General features: G+C 34.7%; 1 protein-coding gene across 6 annotated transcripts in view; it reads right to left on the bottom strand.

Moving 5' to 3' along the window:
* ATM (Serine/Threonine-kinase ATM-like protein) overlaps positions 1 to 21,229 on the bottom strand; it is a 45,804-nt gene extending 24,575 nt beyond the window's left edge. For 2 of the 6 annotated variants that reach the window (XM_089784556.1, XM_089784557.1), the window contains exons 1-26: positions 18,140 to 18,262; positions 17,053 to 17,151; positions 16,270 to 16,326; positions 15,978 to 16,062; positions 14,767 to 14,841; positions 12,709 to 12,750; positions 12,493 to 12,563; positions 11,803 to 11,851; positions 11,204 to 11,275; positions 10,024 to 10,179; positions 9,830 to 9,919; positions 9,556 to 9,743; positions 7,190 to 7,802; positions 7,011 to 7,082; positions 6,591 to 6,752; positions 5,485 to 5,610; positions 4,842 to 4,969; positions 3,496 to 3,652; positions 3,328 to 3,374; positions 3,185 to 3,248; positions 2,872 to 2,964; positions 2,187 to 2,306; positions 1,710 to 1,895; positions 650 to 771; positions 494 to 563; positions 264 to 391 (exon numbers count right to left, since the gene is read on the bottom strand). In XM_089784556.1, coding sequence (XP_089640682.1) covers positions 264 to 391; positions 494 to 563; positions 650 to 771; positions 1,710 to 1,895; positions 2,187 to 2,306; positions 2,872 to 2,964; positions 3,185 to 3,248; positions 3,328 to 3,374; positions 3,496 to 3,652; positions 4,842 to 4,969; positions 5,485 to 5,610; positions 6,591 to 6,752; positions 7,011 to 7,082; positions 7,190 to 7,802; positions 9,556 to 9,743; positions 9,830 to 9,919; positions 10,024 to 10,179; positions 11,204 to 11,275; positions 11,803 to 11,851; positions 12,493 to 12,563; positions 12,709 to 12,750; positions 14,767 to 14,841; positions 15,978 to 16,062; positions 16,270 to 16,326; positions 17,053 to 17,151; positions 18,140 to 18,159 — 3,092 coding nt within the window. In that variant the 5' untranslated portion in view covers positions 18,160 to 18,262. Of the gene's footprint in view, positions 1 to 263; positions 392 to 493; positions 564 to 649; positions 772 to 1,709; positions 1,896 to 2,186; positions 2,307 to 2,871; positions 2,965 to 3,184; positions 3,249 to 3,327; positions 3,375 to 3,495; positions 3,653 to 4,841; positions 4,970 to 5,484; positions 5,611 to 6,590; positions 6,753 to 7,010; positions 7,083 to 7,189; positions 7,803 to 9,555; positions 9,744 to 9,829; positions 9,920 to 10,023; positions 10,180 to 11,203; positions 11,276 to 11,802; positions 11,852 to 12,492; positions 12,564 to 12,708; positions 12,751 to 14,766; positions 14,842 to 15,977; positions 16,063 to 16,269; positions 16,327 to 17,052; positions 17,152 to 18,139; positions 18,263 to 18,485; positions 18,580 to 18,725; positions 18,866 to 18,939; positions 19,097 to 19,225; positions 19,422 to 19,534; positions 19,697 to 20,154; positions 20,299 to 20,407; positions 20,517 to 21,061 lie in introns of those variants that run through there. The other 4 variants (XM_021436892.1, XM_089784558.1, XM_021436890.2 and 1 more) reach the window with 4 other exon arrangements.

Here is a 21,229-nt window from a genome sequence, read left to right as displayed (position 1 = left end):
TAGTCTTAAGCACCACAATAACACAACTTATCACAACAATATAATTATAAATAAAATAAAACTTCAAAATTATTCTGATACTACACTGAGCAAATGAATTAAAAGACTGAAAATGTATAAAAGCTCCACATAAGTACATCCAAACTTTGACAAAAGCAAAGGGCAAGTACCGAAAGAGACACTAACTTAGAAGCTCATGCAAATGTCTCACACATGCACATGCATAATTTCCACTCACTCATGAAGTTCTAATTGCGACTCACTTGGAAGTACTTGACAGAGCAGCTCTATGTCCAAGAATGCCTATAAGCACCTCTACTGCAGCTAACCGATGGCATTTGTGCCTGTGATGAATTGCTGCTGCAATCTTGTAATGCATTTCTATGACAAACTGCAAAATTACAATAAATGAGAGAAAATGACAGAAATCAAAGAAGACTATTCATTGAAAGGGAGTTAAAAAGAATCCTTAAATAAGAGAGTGCATCATCACCATGAAAACTCTGTCAGGGCGAAATATGTTAATCTTGTCAATAACACTCACACTTGCATGGCGATCCTCCCTACATCAGTCGAACGAGAATATGTTTTTCATACAATACACAAAAGTTTACATATGCAGAGACATAAAAAGCAGATGGTAACACACATTTCCAAAAATCCATCAACGACTGCTTGGATTGCGCAGACAACATTATCCCTGGAGAAAAAAGGAATTATAGGATCTGATGCACAAGATGCAAGAGAAAGTATATGGCTGACGATAGACACCTACAAATGCATAAAAGAAGCAGGCCAAAATTAGAGTCATTGTGGTCCTGATCAAATACAAGTATGAAATCTATTTGTCCATAAATATAAAATGCCTTTTAATGAATAAGGTTTTATGTAAATAGAACTCAGAGTCTAAGAATCCATGATTCAAAAACTATGTACGCATAATAAAAGGAGCTATATCCCTCAGTGTTTGAATCAGAAGCCAACATGCAGGGAAAATCCTGCCCAATCGCATGCAACTTATACCCTCATTGGAAAATGCCCTTTCAAGTCCTCAAAATGTATGTGCTACATACAAAACTCTTCTAGAAAAACATGAAATGCACCTAAACCATTAGCACATCATTATCCTTATGCAGAAGATTACTTTCTACAGTCCAGTTGAGTTATCTGGCATTATCCCACATAACTTATCTTTGCAGTTTGTCATGGCCTTCTATTCAAGTTGGAAGTCTCCATCTATTATCAATTTGTTTTACTTTGGGTGTTTGGCAAGATTAGAGCCTACGTTGTTTGCCCATTTGTTATGTATTTTTTTTTTGTTAGTTCCATATTCACAGTCCACATGGTAAAACCCGTTTGTTTTTTAATTGTCACAGTCTATACATGCAGATCAGCATTAAGTGGTATTATCCAACATCAATAAAGTTTTCAATTTGTTGCGGCCTTATATTCAAGTTGGCCCTCTCCACCTGTCATCAAATGGTTCTAACTTGGTAATCATTAAACTTTAGTTTTCAGGAAAAAGCTTGAGGAAACATTACTGATGTCTCCATATATACAGTAAAACAGTATATGAATAACAAAATTTTCCTAAAAGGATCCTGCAGAGTGTTTGTAGTCATAAGCAAAAACCAACTTAAAGACGGTGCACCTAATTTTGTCATCACACTCAAACTATTAGATTGATCACAAACCTGCAAGGAACATACCATATTTTTCTTGATGAGTTTATCTCTTTCATTCTCGGAAATCTCAGCCAAATGCAAAATAGAATTCTGAAGCACCACTGCTCCCTTCTCACACCCAGAGCTCTTACCGCAATGCAGTGTCATACAAACTGAAAAAATTGGCACAAAATGATCTTTAACCATATCAGGCAAAGGTTGGCCAGCAATCTGCAATTAACTAAACGTGTCAGTAAAACACAAGATAGTGCATAAGTAGAAAAGAGAAGAGATGACATTAAGAGACCAGTATATCTATGAAACAAAACAAAAACCAGATTGACCCAACTAGAGACAACCTATAAACCTTAATTTCTTGCTAAAGGGAAGATAATATTTGATAGTTGACATTACCCAAAGATTTCTAACTAGTATTTAACAAAATTTTGATGTTATTCAAAACCTTAAAGTTCTTTATTTCCTGAAACCAGAAGAGTGATAGAACAATGAATTTGCTCCTACCTTAGCAACCCAATTCAGGTTAGAGTTGTCCTCATGAAGAACTAGAGCTGGAAGAAGCCACTTGAAACAATATTGCAGGAAATAACTAGGTTCAGCATCTGATACAAAAAGTTGTCGTATCTGCAAAGAATAACCACTCAATGACCAGCCAATGTTTTCCTTTAGAAGGAAAAAGAAGTTAAAAAAAAAAATTGAAAAGAATTATTATATATGGAAAAAAACAACGAACTTGAGGAAATAAACAACCAGAACATGCTTCTCAAGTTTCATAATTGAATGCAAATAAAGTAACACCATTAGAATGATATTAGCTAAGATTACAACACATAATCAATGAAACTGATTTAAACAGGCAACTCAATGATTGAGACAGAAGAAACTCCAAAATATTCAGTAACTTCTATAGTTTATCAACATTAACATATATGATAAGAGAGAGAGAAGACTCAAATCAAGCTGACAGCTGACGGAGCAACCATTAGCAACATTGTTAAATAACATAAAAGTATTGCCTTTGAATATTTTAAAGATCTTTCAGACTATCTAAAAGCATAAATGCTGTTAAAACAACAAAACCAATACAACATAGGAATTCTGAAAAGACATACTTGATTAAGTACAAAAGACATCATTGTGTCTCGTTCAACCAGAACAGAATCCAATATGAAGCTAACAGATAAATTACCTCCACAAGAGCAGCTATGCTAACTCCACAAGCAACCCAGCAAAATAGAATGGATCCAATGAGTTCTTCCAAGTACTGCAGAGAAAGAAAATTCTACAAAGGTAAAGCCAATGAAGTTCCAGATAGTGGAAATTCAATAACTCTCAGTAACCAAGCCCCAAAAAGCATCCAGATTAAAACATAAAAAATAAAAAGCCTGATTTCTTTCAAACAATCAAAGGAAGAACGTACTCATAAACCTTTTCAACTATCCAAACCATCACTGTTTCATGTGGACAATCATAATTTATCAAAAGGAAAGAAATTTGCACACCATCGTTCTCGAGATATACTGTAGCTTTTTTGATAGATGATCGAGTGCTGCAGTAACCAATTCCCTGCAGCAAAAGGATTACCAGTCAAAGGAACAAAACTATGATTAGTAAAAAATCGCAAAAGAAGGGTAGAATATTATACCTCTGACTAGGATCAATGGCAGAAACTGCACACATCATGAAAACAGCCTGCATATTAAATGAATACAAGCATTGAGTTTTTTAAATTGCACATTTGACCAATCAATCCTATATAGATGGTTCAACAACTGCAAGTGTTACGGTAACAGACCAAATACACGTATCATACCTCTAATTCAATTTTCTCACTATGTAAAGCAAGTTGCATAAGGGTAATAATAACCGTTTCAACTCTTGGACGAGGTTGTGGACCAGCAGCAAGGACTTCCCTAGCTGTAACAAGTTTTTCTTTTGAGTAAAACACCAACTCAACACCAAAGTTGGAACTGCAAAAACAATCAAGGTAAGTGTTAAGATTTGATGCGTTAACATTTGATGATTAAGGATCACTTCCATAGATGTTAATGGAGAGAGAAAATAAATTGACGAGAACTAGAGAACCTACTCATATGGTAGTATATATTTATTAAAATTATAGAGTACAATAAGATAATATACCCTTTACAATAATTCCCAATATAAAATAGAACTAGAAATACTTTTGAAAGTAATGCTAATATTCAGAATGACACAGAGATGCTCAGATTCATCTATGTTCAGTTTCAATATCCCTCAGAAGTTTAAAGTAAACATTGTTTAGACAATCTCATAAACCTAAAAGCAAATTAAAGATGATGAAGAAACTATCAACTAAAATTTTCCAAAAGCATAATCACTATGGTCAATATGGTTTTCTCAAAGCCCACATCACCCTAACAGAAAAGCAAGAAAGTTCAATGACGTAGAAGATAATTATAGTGACAGTGTCCAAAACCCCAAACCTAACTCAAACCATATTCTCTCTTCTCAAAACCTCCGAAAGGCGTTACACACAAACACAAAGTATATGCATTTGTTGCAATTCACAAAAAGATTGTCCATTTTAGGTCAATTCTGAGAAGGATCTGCCCACAAGAAAACACTAAGGAAAGATGATAACACCACAAAGGCGGGAGGGGGTCCCACACATAATTTATCTGAAGTTGAACTAATAAACAGAGAGCATTAATGATAACCAAAAAAAACGATATCTTGTTTTATTAGCTTGGCACAAACATGAAAAGGAAAAATAAAAATTTATATATGATCATAATAGTAACTAAATAAGCATATATACATCCATGCAAGAAAAAAAGAAAGGGGAAGCCATTGAGAAAATTTAAAATGCGTCAAAAAAACAGACAACACATAAAATGATGATGTCTATCATATCATTAAGGTGCAGAAATGAAAAGATACAGATGAAGATAACAGTGTAAATAACTGCAACAATAGATAATAAGTGTTGAAACTTCACTTTTAGCAAAACAATTAATACTTATAGACTCAAATTAACAGAAATAAAAGGCAAAATTACTGGCATGTGAACATAAGAACTAACCATGATTTATGTGACATATCTCCAACATACAAAGTCAGAAAAGCTTATGGTTAGATAAGCCTCTCACACAATCAAATACATTTCAAGAAACTCACCAAATATCACGGATGAGCTCTCCATGGCCATCCCAGGTCTGGAATAGAACACCAATTCGTCTACTTAGAAAGAACCTAACTCGATAATCAGGATCTTGAAGCATCAAAAGTAGCTTTTCAATCATTGTCTGTAAATGTTTATTGCAGCAGCAACAATGGCCCCATGTAGTGGCATGTAGAGAGAGAGAGGGAGAGAGAATTAAAATAACTTAATAGGAACAAAATATTTGCTGATGTCCTCAAGCAAATGAGACAGTGATGAAAACTTCAATCATAAAAAATAGAAAAATGAATTGAGCAATAACATGTGTCCAGGAGGCATAAATACTTCAGAAGCATGTTTATATGTCTCAAGAGTAAAAATAATTAAATGCAATTTCCCTATTAAATAAAGTAGTTGACCAAATGCACTAAAGCGATTCAAAATGTTTTTCATCAAGAAGAGAGTTTCCTCACATTGCTGATGACCTATAAGTTTTTAGATTTCCCACATCATATATAAAGTAAATAAAAATCATATCAGCACTACATTTGTCTCCTACTTTTAAGATTTTACGTGAGTAAGAACATGTAGTTTTCTCTCCAACCTGAGCCCAAGAAACATAAGTGCCAACATATAGGGGAAGGATCCACAAATAATCACCTGACCGATCTCGGGACTGAGTAAAATAAAATTGCATATGCAGTCAATCAATTTGACTCGACCAAACCAGTCAAGAAAATCAAATTCTGCAACCTTGTTCACCAGCTCCCCAAGATATGTCAAGGACTGCAAAGCAATATCAAGTAAAAACATACTGGTTGGGACATAATCTCCTGGCCAATCTCATCATAACCATAAAGAAGCAAATTGTTGAATGAGGTATTATATTTTGCAGCAAAGGAAACACATCTTTGAATACTCAATTACAAATAGGGAGCTGCACACATAGTCAAAACAGCATGTCCGCAATACACAGAGTATTCATGTCACTTAATAAGAGCACATTGCTACAATCAGGATTTATGGCATTAGAAAAGGTGGACAAAGCAGTTTGTGAGCGAAATACAATACCTTCACATGAAAATTTTTCATCCAAACTATGACCAAGTGACACGATGTTAAGGTCTCATATATATACATATATATATCTATATATATATATATATATATATATATAATCTAGCAAGAGCAAGCTGGCGCCCAAAAATAAGTTAGCTTATTCATATTGCAATGAATTGACTTTTTGGAATAGATTAGTGCTGCACTTACCCCGGCAGTAGAGGTGACAGTAGGTGCAGCAGGGTAGATTGGGTCATTTCAGGTTTCAACTTTCAGGTTGATTAGGTTTCAATCGTAATCTTTTCAAGTCAATTTGGATATGACTTTTTGCCACATTTCTACTCTACTAGCAGATAGAAATCAAGTTATACTCCAGGTCGGTCTTGCTTTGGGGTCAACCGGGTGCAAGCTCAGGTTGGTTTAAGAACAGCTTAAGATATCAGATATTAAACACAAAACTAGACTAAATAACTCATTCATTAATGAACAATGAAAATTGTGGCATATTTGACCCAAATCTACACAGGCTGCTCCATTCAAATCATGGATGTATTATATCTGAACCAAAACTAGTAATTTACCTTAAAATTCAATCTCTTACACAGATATTAAAAAAACTACCATCATTTTTTTTCCAATCAAGTATATAAACTCCAATAATTAAAAAGAAAACAAACAAACAAACATAATATAACATTCTGGCATACCTGTTTAGCTTCTCTTTCTTCCAAAGCTAGGGCACCATATTTATCCTTTCCAATGTCCAAAGATAGTAGGGTATCAAGCAAACAAGAAATTGCAGCTAGAACATTAAAACTATCAAGCTTCAGACTAACTTGCATTCTGATCCTGTTATTTATTAAATTGACCTAGAGGAAAAAAGGAATGTTAGAATTGTGGACAAGATAAACAAACTACTAAAAAGGCATGAGCATTAAGCAGCTGTTATTTATATTTAAATAGGAGGGACGGAAGTAGAATCCATCTATTTGAGCAGGAGGATCATGCACCAAGAACTGAACTAAATGCTTGGATGCATTAGCAGGCTATTATTGTTTCTATTATAAATAGTTTCCAGAATTTCTGGATTAAATTATTACCAATCATCAACCAGACATTTTCCATACCAGATCTGCAAGCTTTGAAGAAGATAACGAGTGGAGATGTCGACAAAGATTCCACAAAATATTCTCGTACACCTGAATGCATTGAGAATTGAAATTATAATAGAAAAGATAGAACCAAGAAAATGCAGAAAATGCAGGATGAGATACATGTAGCATAATACTACTACACACTAGCTTACCTTCAAGTCAAGTTCTTTCTCCATGAGGTTGAATAGGACATCCCATGTTTTTCTGTGCAAGACTGAGAAAAAACTTGACATTAGTGATACCATACCCAACTTCCACTTCACTGCAGAGAAAGCTCCGCCAGCAGGAATTTTTCCACCAGATGTCAGAATATCTACATCCTTAGCATCCTCATTCACATCCAACTCCATGTCCATGATCCTACCTTTATTGCTATCCATATGGTTTGAAATTTGTACAGAAGAATCAGATCCAGAAGAATCTGATGAGAACATCTCAGACTGAAGGTTACTTATGAATTTAGTATATTCATCATACAGTTTAGCAAATGCCTTCAGAAGCCTTTCCAAGGATTTTTTTACAGCATCATAAAGTACAACATCCAGAGCATCTTGATCTTTCCTTTGGGTGAAAAGGGGGCAAAGAACAAAGCTTCTAAATGAAGCAACAACAGCATTTTTTTGGTTAAAGCCAGAGGTCAAGCCCAAAAATCCAAGAGATCTTAAGTCACTATTGTTTTTTTCAATTACATTAACAGCATAATTCAACAGTTCTAACAAATAATGGCCCAATTTTGAGAGAAATGGCGAAACTTCTTCTCTTTCCCTGGCATAAAGAATGCATGTAGAGCATCAATAAAAGAGTGCAAGAAAAAAGGAATAGATGCTAGGAAAAGATAAGTAGTAAATAACTAAAAAGTTTTTAAAAGAAAACTGTGGTTAGATCTCTAAAATACACAGTTACACTCCAACAGAGTGAAAGATCAAACAAGCTTGGGCACCATCCATAGAGAAAATTTACAAAAGGAACAGAGAAAAATTTCTCACCCTAAATGGAAGGAACTTAAGGATAGGACTGGTCTAGCATTAAAGTATTAACTCACCCTAGCAAATAATAAACCATCTTGGTATAAGAAAAGTTTGAAACCAATTGGCTGTCTATGCAATAGACAAGGTCAAACAAAAAATTCACTAGAAAAGTGCAAGTTTCACAAATTCTGCCAACTGAATTAGCCGTTTACCATGATTAACAAGCTAAAACAACAGAAACTTTTGGGAAATAGGAAGAATGTGTGAAAGTCTATCCACCTAGTTATGCAGTGGACTAGATTTAAGAATATAATAGATATTAAGACCAAAGAGACATTGACCGAAACTATAGAAAGGACCTTATTTTTACTGAGCTCACTGTGAATATGGTCTTGAATAGAGTATAATGCTACACTATGACCCATATTGCCAATCCTATATAGTGGATAGTGGCATAGTTTACTGTTGATATATTAAGATTTCTGTTTGTAGGGATGAAATGTCAAAGTTCAGCAACTTCTTTTGGGCCATACGGGAAGGAAAAGTTCAAAATTTTGAGCCCTTGTTAGTTGGTGAAACTGGACACTAAGTTACAGGGAATATAGTCAAAAACTAGTTTTATAGTTATAGGGCTGTGAATTGAGCTTGTTCACTCAATGGTAGGACAAGGTTCTAGGATTTTGAGGAATAGGCTTTGGTATAGAAGATTCAGGAAGGGCTTAATTTGAAGAATGCAACAGTGACAATACTATAGAGAACATTGCTTAAACAGAATGAGAACAATTAGACAAAATAAAATGGAGAGTTATAACACAGTACAATCATGCACTCAAGCAAACAATTAACTTGTAATTTCATTAACCATAAGCCAACTATAATGTAGACAGGAGACTGGTACTGAGAGGAACTCTTGAACAATTCCTTGACTTCCAAGTACTCAGAAGCCTAAATATGAAATTACATTAACACATAATACTCTTTGAAACTCCTAGAAACACTAGACCCAACTAAATTACCAAAACTACCTTTCAGAATTTTACATATGCCCCTCCTCGTGAAGTAATTGAAATTGCTCAAAGTAACATGCATTACAAAGAATCCACTCAGAAAAATACTCAAATTGTTGCACGAGAACCAATTAATAAGTTTTAATCTTTAACACGTCAAACCACATACAAGCCTGTCAAGCTTCTATGGAATCAGCACAGTCTAAAATACATTTTACATAAACTTCGTTTCAAGATAGCAAAGTCCAACATATGCAGTGTACCGAAATTTAATTATTAACTCAAACAAAGGAATGCAAGATTTGAACTCTACTGCTATGTAAAAAAGGCCTTTAATATCACACTCAGTAATCACTGAACCTAAAGAATTAAGATACTAGGACAAAGATCAAGAACAGGTTTTAATTTCTACAACACAAAACATAGAATGAGGTAATTTCTACTTCCATGGCTGCTTCTTGAACAAATAAAACATCAGCAGAGAAAAGCTGATGACGACTAGCTTAAAAGATGATCAAACATGGTTAAGAAGATAACACAAACCTTGTTAAATACAATCCATATATTAAATTGGATAGTAAAGCACATATGAAGAAGACATCAGACAGAGGCTTCTTTTCAGCCTTGTGATCTGCTAAAACACCCAAAATATAGGCCTCCATTTCATGCAGAAGTGGCTCTCTCAACTGTCGAGGAAGACATACACTTTGATGGAATTGAGATGGGGAAATCTGAAAGCTTATCGAAATCAATCAGAACTAACAAATCATATAAACCTGAATATTAAGAATGCTTTTGACAATAACAAGCCCAGCACCTGAACATTTGAATCCAAATCAATATTTGCAAGAACCTCAACAGAGCATTCAAAATTTTCAAGCTGCCTTTCATGATCATATTCATCAATCTATAAACATGATCCAAATTCAATGTATCAGACAACACCAAACCTATAATTGTAAGATTCAAATGTCAAGCCAAAACAAGAAAACATTAACCATCATGACATACCTTGATCCAATCATCTGCAACCTCAGTAGCATCCACAAAAGCATTTAACCGGAGAATTTCTTCATAACAATGGGTAAAATGCTCACAACCAGCACAAAGAGCATAAACAGCCGCTGGTAACAATAATACCATGCGGTTGTTTAGTAAGGAAGACTCCTGCATTCAATAAATAAAAAAAAACTTAAGATTTCTGATAGTCCATCTTGCTGCAAATGGATAAACATAAGAAGTGCCAAAACCAACCACGACCATGGTATAAACCTGATATTATTTTCATTCTCAACAGACAAATAAAATTATACAACAACCAAAAATTCCACATAAAACAAACTTCTTCTCAACTTAAAATTTCCTACAAACACAGAATTGAAAACAAGAATGCACCAAACTGAAGTGCATTTCAAACTTCAAAGAACCAACTTTTAATTGAACTCTATAAATAAACCATTTGCATTACCCACAAAAGATCCTAGATTGCACAAAACTTGAGTGCACCAAATAATCAACTATTGAACTCTATAGATGGACAATTTGCATAACCCAACAAAAGGTCCAAGGGAAGTAAAGAAAGATGACTTGCAGCAGTCAATAAATTTCAAGAAAAAAGGCATATAGGAATCCTCAAAACCATCCATGCCATTATGCCTACTGACAAATGGCCTAAGGGAGGAGGAAACCCAACACAAATTCACTCACCTAAATTAAACTAAAGAAAGACAAAAGCAGTATGGAAGAGGATCAAGCATACTTGCTTCCACTTACAAGTGGCAAGATGCTTGAAAGACAAAACTCTGAGCCACAATAAATCAAGAAACTTTAGCTTGAGAGTGACTTAAGATCATAAAATATGTTTCTCCTAAGAATGAAGGTTCTTAGAGAGGAGACTCTGACGGCAACTCAAGAAATCACAGCCAGCCTCACTAAACTAGAAATCAATCTTGGATACAAATCAACAGAAAGGAAGGATAGCTCCCCTCCCCCACCCCACCCCACCCCCTTTCTCCCAACACATACACAGAGCCATTTCCCTACTCCCGAATCAAAACAATAAATAAGAAAGAAAAAATAAACAACAATCTGAAAGTTCTGACTTCTATGCTCACTCTAAAGGGGCCACAAATAACATAAAAAATTACGCCAATCAAAGGACAATAGTGATATAGGAATCAGAGCAACATACATTCCAGTTGAGAGAGCCCAAAGTTGCTCTTAAGAGATACTTCCGGAGATGTAAAATGTCTCGAAGGTCACCCTGCAAAAAACCAGGAGATGGCCAATAAAATACATAGAACTTCTTTCAGACTTGATAACATGATCTGTGCTTATCCAAAGTTGACCTTCAGTGTGATCCCAAAACCCAAAAGAAAACAATTTAGGTTAAGACAGATTCCGTATAAAATCACAGTTCCCATTCTTAGCATAGTGAAACAAACGATGCCATGCCAGCTACAGTTCCAGCTTAAAATAAAAAAAGGTGATAAATCTTAGTTTATTCAACCAAAGTTGGCAGGATATTTGACAAAGATTCTTTTATTGATTTGTTTCTTTCCCAAAGAGAGTACCATATACACATCATTTTCTCTTGAATTTTAAAGAAAAGAAAAACAGCAAACTCCCAAGCATACTATTAGAGTGAAAATGAATCTAATAGGTATCTGACTGAAACAATATGAGCTACATGAAAAATAACACACAAGTACTCAACCAGCATATAGAGGCAGTGAAAGCAATTGTGGTGTAACAATGCAAAAGCTAAAGATACCAGTTTGTGCCACTTACTTGAGAACCCTTCCGAGAAAAATAACATGCAATGAAGTACAGAGCAAACCTAGATTAACATAACAGCCGCACAATTAAATAAAGCACATCAGGTTCCTCAAAAAGAGAAATGGTGAAAGATAAAGGAAGAGAATTTCAAGTATCAACAGGGATTATTTTACTAGTTTCTTAATCATCACTTCAGCTTTCTGACATGCACATAAAATTTCAGATTCTGTTCTATTTTCCTTGATATTTTAATTGACAAATGATGACGTTAATATCCATTACAAACAGTTACATGCATCCAGATGCGGTAGAAAATGTTGCGATGCAACATGATGATATTCAGACAGATAAGCATATATCTTAGTGAATATCCTTGCTTACACTTGAAATTCAAGATTTCAACCAGGAGAGCTGGAGATTTTTACATGCTCAAGCATTAAGTTCCCTCCATTCTAAAAATTACCATTACAGCCAAAAAAATTGAAGCAAGTTTACCTCTCAAGCATGTAAATTTTTCTTGTCCTTGGGCAGTATGCCTTCTTTAAGTGATGACTAATACTAAAAGACGTATGACAAACTTTAGGAAAGAAAAACACCTAAAATAGCTTTTTAACACAAGTTGAGCTAGAACATTATTCACCTTTTCATTAAAGTCACCAAACAAAAATCTTTTCATTAAGTTAAAGGTACAAGAGCACTTACAATGGCAGCATTCCTTTGAATAACTGAAGATCCCATATATCATGGGGCACAACACATGTGTTTGTTAAATCCTAAAGACAGAAATCATGAGTAAAGAACATAAGAACAATTAAATAAGGAGAGGATAATAGATTAGTTTTAGTAAATTAAATTTAAATCATCATACAGCACTCTCTTACTAACTGATAGGCCATTAGAATGTAGAATAGCACTCACATTTGAAATAATGCTTCCAAGGAGCGCCAGAGCAGCATCAACCTGCATGAATAAACAAATTAATATCCAAGCAGAAACTTAACAGCAGAATGAAGACCAAAAAGAAGGTTACACAAATGATATTTCTACTCCTTTTAGAATTTTCAACGAAAAAAGATCTCCAAACACCAATTCTCTGTATTCCAGCATGCAGTTTAATTTTCAAATTAGGATTAGATGGATTTGAATGCCATTTTTCTCCAAAAAGGCTATTGGACAAGGATACCAAAATTCCATGTAATTCTAATTTCAATACTCCCTGTAAACCAAGCCTGACAAAAGTTTAGTGTAAAGCCCAATAAAGGTCAAGTAGCCATTTAATACAAAATAAGTTCGCCAATGCAATTCTCAAGGCTGACTAGTCCAAATCACTAAATGAAAAAGATAAGAAGAAAGACATAATGATAAATGTACAGGTATGTGAAGATGTTTTATCTAATAGATGCAATGAAAACTTTGAATCTTTTTTCCCTCTTATATCAATTTCTTCTAATTTTCTCATTTTTCCATCATTTATCATTTTTTTCCTTCTTTTTCTAAGTATTATCCAAAACTATGACATTTGGTCAAATATTGTACTAACTCAAAATATGATAAAATTATAATCAGTTGAAAAAATTTTATGATAAGTCACGTGAACTTTATAATTTGTAAATATCACTGAATAAAAATATTAGATTAATTACTTAATTAATTTCTTTTTTGAAGGAAAATAAGAGGACCCTGCAACATAGAGCAGACCCTTATCTAGTTACATTCTAGAATTCAGAACTTTATAGCACCTCAGGATACAAGTAAACTACTGAATTGGCTTAGCAGGAGTTTCCCGTTTTATTTTTCATGCAGCAACTAACCAAGCTGTCTACAAAGCTGTCCTTTAGCCAAACAGGATTCCACTGGTAGAGAAACAAAGACAGAAAAAACTTTCCCAAAAGAAGTAAAGAGAGTTTCCGCTAAACGTATAAGCGGTTTCTGGGGTAGGTTTATTTTTAAATAAAATCTTCACAAAATACATCTGTAAGTAGGAAGCATTCACAATTCCTCAGCTAAATTAAGAACAGAGGCAGTTAAGTAAAAAAGCAGAAAGGACTGGCTTTTTTTAACAACAGCAGAAGATATATAATGCCTCTAATAGTAAAAGAAAGAAGAATGACAAAAGTTCAGCAGGAATTGAATTGCAGCAGCCTGTGCCTACAAAGAGCAGCTGCAGTACCAAACAGTGTTAGCTTTGAAGCTTCTATACTCAGTTTCCACTAATCCATATAGATATCCAGTTCTGTCCACACCCTTCAATTGGAAGATCTAACATATGTATATCCACTAACTTATGGGAAGAAAAAGTAGTAGAAGGCATCCATGCAACAAGATAGACAGCACAACAGAGAACTTGAAACATAAGACAGGTAGGAAACTTAATCTTAGATTGTATCCTAGCAATCCAACAATAGACTAGACCCATACTTACAGAGCTTAAATTAAGTAATAATACTACTGAATCAATTTGAGGGTGAGCATCTTGGATTCTAAAAACTTACATCAAAACCAGAAAGTTTAACTAAGCACAATCCTGCTGTATAAAATTTCATTAGTGAAGAATAATTCTAGATCATTTTGAAACTGCTTCCAAATAAGAATGCTCATTCTAACCTCAAAAATACAGAATCTGAAACTCACTTGTTGCAAATGCATTGGGACATAGACCCAATTACAAAAGTCCAAAAATAATGACAAGAATAAATAGTAACGAATGATTATATCAATTGTTGATTTCAATTGTTCTGCCTTTCAAAAAAAAATGATTTCAACTGTTGTAAAGGTTTCTCGATATTAGCACGTTATAGCAGGCTCACAAGTCACCTTACATTTCTCTAAAAAAGGAAACCTTAATGCATTGAGGTGCTATTCAGTGGAAAAACAAAAAACACATATTCACTGCAATAATGAACAAGTGACAAAAACAAAACATTAAAACAACTTATGAAAAAAAGTGCCAGAGAGAAAGATATAGACAGAACTTACTACTGGGGTTACATTGCTAAATGTTGGCAATGCCTGCATAAGATGGCTCCATATTAAGTGCCAACCACAATCAAACTGCAGAGTTTGTCAACCACCAAGTCAAACAATCGTAAGTAAGAGAACTCACACAACAAGGACAGTCAAGCAAAAGAAATAATTGATGAAACAAGCCAACTAGTCAAATTGATAGTCTTTTTCAGGACTGTACCATGGTTATAGCGTATTATTATGCATAAAGAATTTGGACAGGTCAAAACATAAGTGCAATAGTAATGACTGTCTACACAGTACAACATTGTCCAACACAAAGTTAGAAAAAGTTCAGCATATCTCCATAGAAATATTCTCAGTCATTTTGGTGTTTTCTACTAACTTCTACACACAACAAATGCCTTGAAAACTAAGAAATGGGCATTGTTTCTATAGGGAACTCTTAACACCTACCATTTCAGAATAAACCAGGGTTTTTTCAGGTCATTCCCAAACAGTTGTTCTATTATTCAAACAGTAGCATGAAACTCAAATTGTACACATCATGGTGGATGACAACAACACATTTATGGCAAACTTCCTTCAGTTTGGCTTTCTGAATATGGTAGATTCAAGTAGCACATCCTGAATGAGAGAAATAATATCCACAAAAGTAAGATAGAGTCTCAGTTAAGTTCAGCTCTACAAGCCCACATGATTGTCACGATGAGGCAGCAGACCCAAGGCAATGCCTAGAAACTGGCAAGCATCCAACCTAAAACCAGTTGGCAATGGAAAAGCCTAACCAAATATAAACCACAACAAATTCTAAATTTAAGCATATAGAAAAATACAACTTAACACACGCCTAACTTTTACACCCAATACTAAAAACTTAAACAAGTAAATCTAACGAATCGACAACAAATAAGGGCAACAAACAATACAAAAAAACAAGGAACTCAATGTTGAGCATCCAAACAAAAACCGGTCAGCAATAGATGAAGCCCAACCTAACTATAAAGCCACATCAAATTCTAAACTTAAAAAAAGTGGATAACACCATTCAAAACAACCAAGCCATGTGGCAGGAGTAGGCTGCTGTTTCCCAATTGCTACACATAAGCCAAATTGAAATTTATGAGGATCAATTTTTCTAACAAATCAATGGCCAAAATGTGTGCATGACAGAATAGAGAAAACTATCCCAAAAGAAAAGAGGGGTAAGAAGAAAACGATACCTCTTTTGAGGTAAAAGAGGACCTCAATGAAATCTCCACTTGAGCATCTGAAAGCAGTGCCACAGAAGAAAGTTCCTGCAGACTCCTTTAGATGCATGTAACTAAAAAGTATAAGCTCAAAGGAAAGACAGACAGGAAGAGGAAGAGAAAGAGAGAACTCTAATTACAAGTTAAATACGATTGATAAGATGAACCAAGCAAGAAATTTAAGAAATTTGAAGATGAAATATGCAGAATCAAGAAAATTTTAAAGAAACAGCAATCCAAAAAACTTGTTGTCAGAAGGCTGTACCGCAAAGTCCACAGCAAACCATCATAAGCATGCCCCATATTTGCATCATTCAAAATTCTGCAACATATAAAACATTTTAATCCAACAAAAAAGTTCAATAAAAAATAATGGCAGGTTATGGTTCACAAATATTAAGAAAAATACCACAAATTGTTTCCTCAACAACTAGAGATCATACATATTTGCCAACAATCAACCAGAAAATTCCTAAATACGATGCATAAACCTCAACATGGAAGGCTTTAGTAGATGATATCTCAACATAGAAGAGTCTTTTTTGGTTTTTTGTACATAGGATTTTTATGTTACACAACAGAAGGTAGCCTCTCCCATCCCATAAATCCAACCCCTCCCATCCTAGGATTTTGAACCCAAGATCCAAAATGGAGTCTCAAATTCTAATCGATAGGGATCCCCTCAGAGACATGGAATGTTTTTGCAGAATGGTGCAACAACTCACAAAGGCAAATCCACTAATTTATATATAAATAATGTCAATCAAATATACTTTTAGAAATACTCAAGTGGGAACATCTCTATGCATGTGAGTACAAAGATGCATGCATGCACTTGCTTATGCATGTGTCTCTGTGTTGCACTTGTACTGAGAACTATGCAAGTAAAATTCCCACACTGCTTTCAAGGTGTTGCCAGTAAGAACAAAGAAACCATATGAAGGCACAACTTTTTCATGTACCAATACACTACCAAAATGAAAGAAAAAGTCAAAAAAGAAAATATATTCAATCAAACAAGACAAGCTTTACAAGATGCTGGATTTACCTTTCAAAGCTCGAACAAATGCCTTCAAACCAGTAGACAAGAAGATCCTTACTAAGGCGAGTGTAGTAGTTATGAATGAGATAACAAAATGCCACATTCCTGTGGTAAAGCCCACGCAGCTCAATTTAACACAATATTGTTTACAGAAAATACAACAAGAGGAACTCATGCTACTATGTTGAAGATAAATATATATTAACAAGCCATTGAGATTGAGCAACACTGAACGTACTAAGAAAGCTACCGTAATATTAACACAAGTTATCTTCAACAGACTCTGGCAATGATGGAAGCATATTATCAAATATCCTTAAATCAAACCATCATTATAGTAGAATATCATACAATTAATGCAAAACCCTAGTTCCTACTCTTTAGCACCTAATCACCAAACTTACCATTTAACAGAGTCTAATAAGCCCCCCCTGCCCCCCACCCCCCACCCTCCTTCCAAAAGAAAAATGTCAAGGACTACAAAAAATATATTAATATAGACTCCTACTCAGTGAAAGAGGCGAGTTGCAAGAACTTTGAATAAAAAAAAATGTCGATGAACTAGAAGTAGAGGAAGAAGGAAAATGTCCATATTGAAGCATTAGAAAGCAACCATACAATGAAGTAAAATGCACGATAAAACTGCATTGCAAAAACAGATATGATTGTAACCCTGATTTCACAGCAAAGTTCAAACAGTTTTTAAGTAGAATTAAGTAGTCACCGGGATACAGCAGTAAAATCAAGTATTCACAACTGATCATTCAAAGTTCACAACAAGAACATTCCAAGTATATAAAATAAAAGACTCAAGGAATTCTTAGTTACGAGAAAAAAAGAGATAGCCTGATAGGGATTCAAACTAACTGGCAGTAAATCAAACTATCACAAAGGCATCATTAAGCAAATTCCCACAGCAGCAGAAGCATCAGTGCCATATCAAGGTGAATATACGTGTATAAAACATATTCTCTAGATGAATCGATTTAAAAATGTGATATCTAATATGGCACTACGATGAAGAAAAAGTAATCAACTTGCAAACCACTCAAGGATATATGGTATAAAAGTAATTTTTCCAGGTTAATCATACCATAACCATTTTCCTTTCATAAGTGCCTCCTTTAGACGCACAGCGGTACTCTCCCTTTTAACTCGTTTTTCATTTGATGTTGCTCTGCTTGTATTGGCACATGCCTTGAGTCAAAAGAGATTAAGAATGTCATTAAAATTTAACAAAATTCAACCATTAAAACTTGACAAAATGTTGGCAATTTCAACAATAATTATTTGCAGTGCATCAACAACGCCCGCACCAGAAACTCAATTTTAAAATTCGACAAAAAAATGCAGCAACCTAAATTATTGTAAAGGTTTCACATAAAAACAGCACCACTTCTAATTGTAAAATGCAGCTATTAGATACTAAGCATGAAAGCAGAATACCCGATATATACTAGTGCCGCAAGCTCCACCAAATTGTACTGTGAACTACTCAAGGTTCCAAACTTATCATCCTTGGCTCCATCACTCCTAAATGTTTCTTGCATGACCATCCATCAAAGCAAGAACAAACAAACTGGTAGATAAAACAATTTTTATTTTTGGGGGGGGGGGGTGGGTTGGGTTTGGTGTATTGAGTTTGTTTAAGGAATAGAATAGAGATTAAAAGCACTCACCAAGAAGTAACAGGAATAGATAAATTGCTTTGATCTAGTTCCTTACATATGACGTCCAAGAGTTGTTCAACCAAGAAACTCCCATCATTTACACCTCTAATTAAATTTAGCTGCAACCTTGCATAGTGAACAAGTGCATCCTGCAGAAGGGAAAAAAATACATAAGATACAATCTATAAATTCAAGTTTAATTCAAAAATTGGAAAAGTGTAACCTTAAGACCCTTATCATGGGTTATCAGCCAACAACGAAAAACAAATTGCTGTATTGCATTATGGATCTCTAAGGATTGACTGCTCAAATTTGGACCATCCTTCAACAAATATGTGTTAATACACTCAATTAGCTTGCGTGAAACTTTTCCCTCATCTCTGAACATGTACAACAAGGGAAAGCAGTAACTATTAGATCACTATCAAACACTACAGAGAATAATTGGCATAGAGCAGCACATAAGGTAAAGTAGAATCGAAAGGAAGCAGGCTTCATCAACTGTGTACCTTATATAAGAAAATATCTTAACAAACCCCTTCACAATGTCTTCCCTAAGGTTATCTGGGAAATCTCCAGGAGGATTATCTAGAAGAGATTGAAGCGTTAGAATGCTGCGAAAGATCTCCTCTTTCTGACTACATTGAGTGTTTCTTTTCTCAGTCAAGGTTGTTTCAACCTTTTCCATGTAGCAAATGATAAAACCTAGCCAAAAGTATTAAAATAGATTAGAGAAGACTAAAGAGTTCCAAACAAGGATTGCCAACATTAAAACAGGAAAAGACATGTGCCTCAAGCATAAACAATATAAAACTCACAGGAGTAAATGTGCTTCCTCATATGAAATCGGTAGTCTCTGACTACCAAAAGATGTCGTAATATAATCCCATATTCTGATTGAAAGCTTGGAACATTGTTTAGCACATCCCATATGTGACTAAAAAGTGTTTTAACCACGGACAACAAAGGAAGCATGTTTCCTGACAGAGGGAAATGGTTATATATCGATATAAGATTTTAACAAAAGGTGAAAGCACAAATTACTGAGAACCTGCACAAAACTTTCTATTGTAGTCTGTCAATGTGCACTTTCAAAATTTATATGGAGTAGCAAGGCATTACTAGAAGTCTCCTGAAGTCTTAGGAATAACTTTTGGAGTTTGTTTTCAGTGGCTGTTAGGTATTAGCAAGGTAGTTTGACTAGTCTCTATTCTGGGTTGGATTGGCCACATTTTATATTGGCTGGTGTTAAATTTCAGAAAGATTTCACTCACCAAGAATCTCCCTAGACTATATAAATATCTATCAACCTGACTGAAAAATGGCAACCCTTGAGTGAAGGAATGTAAGACTACCCAGTTATTGATAACACAAAGATGCAACTTAACAATTTTCTCCTATATAAATCATTTGGGAACCAAATCAATCAGTCAATTACCTGAAAACTTAGTATCTTCTGCTCGTTGAATGACAATTCGAAGAGTTTTTGCAAAAATTAACTTAGGTGGCCGGCGCTTGCTTGTTGATATCTCCAATGACACACACTGTGTAAGCAATTTGATAAGAAATGGCCAAGTTTCAGCTGTAGACAACAATATAATGAATGTCAAATCCCTTTCAACAATGTTTTAGCGCAACACATTAGGAAAGCATGTCAAAAACATAAGCAAAGTAACAGACATTGAACTTACAGTGAGGAATTTCATTTGGTTTAAGTTTTGCAGTATTCTGTGCAAAAAATTTACAAAATCCGATTGATCTTTCTCCCTCTAACCACATATTCAACAACTTTATTCCTTCCTGAAATTGCAAGAAAAAAAATACAAGTCCGACCAAAAAACAAAAACAAGTTCGGTTAGTTATCAAGCCAATGAACTAAATAAAAAATAAACTACAGAACTAGCAGATTGTTTGGCACGATACAATTGTTTTTCTTATCTTTTCTGGACCAAAATTAAACGAGAAGTAAACAAAACAGCTCTTGCTTTGTCCTAGAAATTGCGAGAAAGTAGGAAAATCATGTTTGGTTCACTATAAATGTGAGAAAGTAAAAAAAAAAAATCATGACGCTAATAGAATGGCCTTTCTTTGAGTCGGCTAAACCGTTACTCCCAAATTAGTATGCCATTTTATATATGGAAACGGAAAAAAAAAAAGCTAGAATCGTAATGCCTTCCTTTTCTTCGGATTTTCCTTCATCGGTGAAAACCGGAGCAAATGACCAAAGAAAAAATGAAATAAAAAGAAAATCACAGTTCGCTTCTACTCGTTTTTCGATCATTTTCTCAGGGAAATGAAACGAGAACACAGTAAAGAAAGTAAGTAGAACTGTAGAAGGGTTTTACCTCTCGAGCTTTGGCTTTATCGGAGGAGAGCTTGGATACGATCTCTTGAACATCTCTGGAATTAACCATGGCCGTTCTGAGGAGAGATTTTCACAGCGAAAAAGAGGGAAGTTGGCGGGAAAATGGAGGGGAGGCTTTAGGAAAAGGAAAGAGACTCTTCCCCGACTC

This window comes from Theobroma umbraticum, unplaced genomic scaffold, assembly GCF_002168275.2.
Source record: "Theobroma umbraticum cultivar Fairchild unplaced genomic scaffold, ASM216827v3 scaffold_146.0, whole genome shotgun sequence".
Lineage (NCBI taxonomy): Eukaryota > Viridiplantae > Streptophyta > Magnoliopsida > Malvales > Malvaceae > Theobroma > Theobroma umbraticum.
Note: the sequence above shows the minus strand (reverse complement) of the source record. Positions and strands in the feature narration are given on the sequence as shown.